We start from the raw sequence: 5,599 nt of genomic DNA, 5'->3' as shown, positions 1-5,599 counted from the left end.
TGACACTTGAAATCAAACCATCCAACAAAGGAAGAAACACTTCGTGAGACACTAAATATATAGAATCAGATTGAAAAAAAGGTACACGATTATTTTTTTTAGTTCGAAGCTCAAGGTCCCCTTATAGAATCAGATTGAAAAAAGGTACACGATTATTTTTTTTAGTTCGAAGCTCAAGGTCCCCTTAATACTCTATGAATTTCCACTGAAAAACAGAACCACAAGGTTAGACATACTCATTAACAACAGTAATTAATGCTTTATAAGATAAATGTTCATTAAATATTTTTATCTAAATATATCCATGTAGGATCTTGTTTTGAATGATTTATTGTAAGAAATCTGATGGTGTAATTGAAATTTAATTTAGATGTTTGGTTTTGCGGTTATGATTTTTTAAGTTTGTAAACATGGTCACTACACGCAAATTTAGGTGACTTCCGTGTTGGTTATGTGCATGTGTCAGCGATGGGGCCCATGTGTTAACAAAGGGGATTGGAGTCATGACTTCACCACATGTGGTAGACGGATCCTTTTTATAATTTTTAGTTGTAGAGATTTGTTGGGCCTCGTTTTTTGTTCGCTGTGGCTGTTTGATTCGGCCATGACTCGATTGGTTCATTGCTGCCCCAAGTCTTCCCTAGCTTTAAGCTATATGCAGAGAATAAGGTCCTCCACACGGACTCTGCTGCATTGACCAACCTCCTGCATTTAGCTCTCTGAAATCCAAGCACGGTCATTCAGTGCGGTGAGTGATCAATACTGTACAGCCATGGCTCGTTGAAACAGCTGCATGTCCAGGTGAAGCATTTTCAACAAAATTTGTATTTCTTTTACTTCTGATGTATAATTTGAGTTGAGGAGACAAGATTTGGCAGGCATGATATTTGCAGGGATATCCTTGTGCTGATTTCAGATGTATGGTATGCACAGACCAGTGCAGCCGAGACAGCAACACATCCTTTTATTTGATTCCAATCCAATGCATGCAGTCCTCAATTCTCATGGCACATAGCAGCGAAAAGTATAATCCTCACATCTGTTGGCCACCCTTAAAGGTGTAACTATCAAAAGAATAAGGCATATCATTGTATGCAGAGAAATGTGTCGTAAATTCGACCAGATGGAACCTTACCTTCCATCAAACAACCATAGAATTCAGGGGTCATAACTTCATTGCTACAATCCCAGGCTCCCAGTCTAACTCGCCTTCGACCAAGAAGGCAGCTTCATCGACAGAGTATAATCCACATCCACTGGACACCAATGCATTCCCATATTTACCTACCAATGCAGGTCAAGTTGCAGGGTAACGGGGAAGCGAAATACTGCATATTGTACATGACTATATTTATTATGAATAAATATGTTTAACCACCAATATACAAGACACCGAGAACCCATGCAACGAATGCTCTTGTTCTCCTAACAGGACAACTTAGTTCAGCTGTAACAACATGCCATCATCTTGCGAGAAACCTCGTCCAAACAAAGACAGGAAGCATATGGTGGCCTCCTTTCACTCTTGTTGGCTGACAGCTAACAACAGCTACCTTATCACCTGAAAAAGGGCAGAAGCATATGAGCACGACAACTGAAAGACTTTACAAGCTTTATTAAGGAACAATAGACAGTAACAGCAAAACCGTAACACATAAGAATGGATCTTAGGATCGTAAAGTCTAAATAAAAGATGCTATTGGGTGGCACTTTAAGAACCAATCGCCTACAGCTTTATTCTCTTAAATATCAGTTCAGTTCCAGATGAAAGGATTTATTCATTACACAAGTTGACTAATGGCACAACCAGAGAAACCCTGCTTTTTGGTTGCCCAGCAAGTTTGCCACCACTACATGCCTCATCCACCAAAATAGAAATTAAGATAGACATTTATTTGTGTCAACTAATTCTGGCAGTATAAAGGTACTTTCCGTGATGTGTAAAGTGAGGTTGCACACTCAATCACTCATAAAGCAGTGCACTTCAGCTTTCTCAATACAAGCTCACATGAGCAACCCAAATCAAGCAGTCCACCATTACTTCAAATAGCAGCATGTATCTGTTGAAGCAATTCACTAACTTCTTCTAAAGGGTGAGGTAAAGAATAAAAGCTTGAAAGAAAAAAAAAAACAATCTCAAGGTGGATAGGCATGTAAGGTGCCCAAGCACAGTCATGCGTGGATCCTACTTTATCAACCTCTTTACTGTCGAATGCACATAATTTCTATTAACTAGGTAAATATCTAAGCTTGTGCATGTGATGGTCAGTTTTTTCATACATGAATAAGACAATTAGTTGTTCCAGTGCTTTCTCACAATAGAGCAAGAACGATGCACTCATATGCAGCCATTAGCAAATTTTTGTTATAATAAGAGAGACATGACTTTGGAATAGATGTATTCATGCTGTACTAGAAGTCTAAAACACATGCATCAAACAGGAAGCATAACAAAGAAATAATGGAGGTGTCAAGGAACTAACTAGCAAATGGCCAATAAGAAAATAAAATATTTATGAGCTAAAAGCAAGAAATGGGATTCTGGAATCAAGGTTGCTAAACTATCAACATACAGATATACAGAGCATGAAATAGAACCATTCTTTTGAATCAAATAAAAGCAGATATGCAAATTCTGTTTCTACCACCTCGGTCAATAGAACCGTATTAATCCAGATAATCAATATTACAAGATACTAGAGAAAAGTCAATTAAACTAGTGGAATCGATTGTAAACACCCAAAATGAACATTCTAGCGCCTAAATCTGCATCGACATTGTTAGCTTTGCTCTGCCATTTCTTTTTTTCAATCCAAATTCAGCAGAACAGAAGGTGTCTTCTACCCTTAAACATATAAGAAAGGGTGATGATACTTGACCCTTCAAATAGAGAGCATGCACAGTAAATGTGAATCATAATCAGGTTAACTACGGCTCACATTAGCACTAAGATAACAGCAACATGCCTATGCACATTTAAAATGACTAGGACGCTTTAATTAAGTTATATAATTTATAAGCACAGGTGCTTAAATTCAATTAAGGACACCAAGCCAAATTAACATAAAGTAACATCAATTTTGTAAGAATGCTTATAGTTGCGCATTGTCTTTGATAAAACATATAAAAAAGACTCATGTAATTAACAGCATAAAGCGCCTAAAAATCTTATTGACAAACTTTGATTTTGCAGTATCCACAGAATTCAGATTTGTGTGATTGGTTATTCGAATTCTAATATAAGAAAAATCAGCAAGTGAAACATAGCCTGATCAACTAGGAGACAGTACATAACCATATAGAAAAAAGAATGTAAGAGGACCTACACCACATAATGATCACTTATCACAGAAACAATTGACTCCACTAACTAAAATGATTTAGTTTACTGAAGCTAAGGAATTCAATTCGTGCTCCGAGGATACAATACGAAATTAGCGAGTAGAGTTGAGAGATTTGCTGCCATATGCTTACCAGAACCTCTGGCTCAATCAAAAATGGCATCCCCCTCGCGTGCCTCCGACATGACTGTATCGGACTCGGGGTGCGGAGGCCACTCAGACGACACAGTCTCGCCGCTATTGGCAGGTCCACCAGCTCCATCCCCGGTAATAGCCTGAGCGAGCTGCGTGGGCGACGCCGAGATAGGAGCCGCCGCCAGCGTCGCATCGCCGCCGACGCGGACGCGGCGGCGCGTGGTGGTCGTGAAGCGGATGGTGATCCGCGTGGTGGGCGGCGCGGGGTCCTGCTCCAACGGCGCGGCCTCGTCGTCGGGGATGCGGAAGCGGCAGACGGGGCAGGAGTTGTGCATCTGGAGCCAGGTGACGATGCAGAAGGAGTGGTAGAGGTGGGCGCAGGGGAGCTTCCTTGCCTCGGAGGCGAGCGGCAGGTCGTCCTTGCAGATGGCGCAGACGGCGGCGGGCTCGGCCACCTCGACCGTGGGCAGCGCGGCGATGGACGCGGCCGTGGCGGGGGGCTCCCCTCCGCCGCCGTGGCCGCGGACGGGGCCGTGGCCGTGCTGCTGGAGCACGGAGACGGCGGCGGCGGCGGCGACGTCGAAGGGCCCGTCGTCGTCGTCGTCTTGGAGGCGGTGGCGGTGGCGGTGGACGAGGCGGCTGAGGTAAGCCCGCGCCTCGTCGGGGTCCATGACGAAGTCGAAGTCGTCGTCGTCGTCGTCATCGTTGGGGTCGTCGGAGAGCGAGGAGGAGGAGGAGCCGGAGAAGAGCAGCGGCGGGGGCGGCGGCGGAGGAGGTGGTGGAGGCGGAGACGGGGTGCTAGTGCTAGGGTTCTCCTCGATGAAGTCGCTGTGGCAGAGCGGGCAGAGGGGCCGCGCGGCCGGGACCGGTTCGGCGGGCAGTGAGACCGTGGCGTCGCACTCGTAGCAGTAGAGCTCCGAGGGCGGAGGCGGCGGCTCCGGCGTCGCGCCGGCGGGCGGGGAGGGTGCGGACGAGGACATGGTCGGGACCGACCAACCGACCGACCCCCTCGCGGGGGACTTTTGTGGCTTGGGGCGCTCCGCCTTCGGGTCCGGCCGGAGGGGGGACCCTCCGCGTCGTCGCCGAGGACTCGCTCGCCTCCTCGGCCCTTTCCTCTGCTTTGGGTGGTTGGGGGGACTGGACTTGGGGGTCGGGATTTGTTGCGGGAGCAGAGCACTCGGCAAGTCCGCAGCCAGCCGCAGTGACTGGCTTCGGCGGGGCGGCGCGGGGCCCCCCGTAGCCTGCGGGCTGTGGGTGTTTCGCGCGGCGCAGCCGCGTCAGCGCGTGAAATTCTGGGCCTGGAAATGCTGTGGTGGGGTCCGCGCCGGCGTGGTCTTGTCCCGCAGCTGATGCGGCGGAGACGCGAGTAGTTTCCCGGCGTCCGCCTGGGGTTCTTTTTTTCCTCTCTCTCCACTCGCTTAGATATCAGATTCGATTGGGATGGGTCCGCCGATAATTGGTCTTGGTCGTCAACCAAACCAGCGCTAATTTTTTTTTTTGTCTTCAAAAACCCACAGCATACTATAACACAAGCGCCTTCTTGTTCAGGGCACGTCTATCACTTAAAAAATAACGTTATAAAAATACAAACATTCACATCAAATCAACGATTTAGTCCTTGTTCGTTTCACATGAAATGATCATCTGGAAAAAAAATCCTGGCTAGATTAGTAGCAAAATTTGTATAGACTTTATCACCTGAATTGATTCCTATGCTGATTCTACTTTATAACCGAACGGCTCCCTTAGGCCTTGTTCGGCAGCACCTGTATTGGTGCCACGCCCATATCCTATTCAGGTCAGGATTAAGTGACCATTAGAACCGGGCCGTCGGTCAGGTTTCGTTCCGGACCTATGAGGTTCCGATTTCATTTCGGGCCGAATTGAGAGGAAAAATGATTCGGATTGACCAGTTTTCGATACGGGCTAAATCTAACCGAACAGCAATTCTTGATCCGGCCTGACTTGGAACCGGGTCTATTCAATCCGGGTGGCGTTCCGGCCAAAACGAACAAGGCCTTAAGGAGCCTAGAAAAAAACATCATGGTTGAATCTTGATATTCAAGAAGATATAGACACTCACATCAACTCAAAAACTTAAAAGTTGGTGAGCACACCTTACA

The 5,599-nt window shown here is 46.3% G+C and overlaps 1 protein-coding gene across 1 annotated transcript; it reads right to left on the bottom strand.

Annotated features, from left to right (window-relative positions):
- LOC8080655 (E3 ubiquitin-protein ligase RING1) lies at window positions 1,062-4,658 on the bottom strand. Its single transcript, XM_021465824.1, has 2 exons — window positions 3,475-4,658; window positions 1,062-1,561 (listed from the first exon to the last, which is right to left on the bottom strand). Exon 1 carries the CDS (start codon window positions 4,454-4,456, stop codon window positions 3,488-3,490), a length of 969 nt encoding a protein of 322 aa, XP_021321499.1. The 5' UTR covers window positions 4,457-4,658; the 3' UTR covers window positions 1,062-1,561; window positions 3,475-3,487.

This window comes from Sorghum bicolor, chromosome 7 (assembly GCF_000003195.3).
Source record: "Sorghum bicolor cultivar BTx623 chromosome 7, Sorghum_bicolor_NCBIv3, whole genome shotgun sequence".
NCBI classification, from domain to species: domain Eukaryota; kingdom Viridiplantae; phylum Streptophyta; class Magnoliopsida; order Poales; family Poaceae; genus Sorghum; species Sorghum bicolor.
Note: the sequence above shows the minus strand (reverse complement) of the source record. Positions and strands in the feature narration are given on the sequence as shown.

Bases quoted from the DNA above. Each gene is read 5' to 3' on its own strand.
- LOC8080655 (XM_021465824.1), bottom strand. From the start codon at position 4,456: ATGTCCTCGTCCGCACCCTCCCCGCCCGCCGGCGCGACGCCGGAGCCG.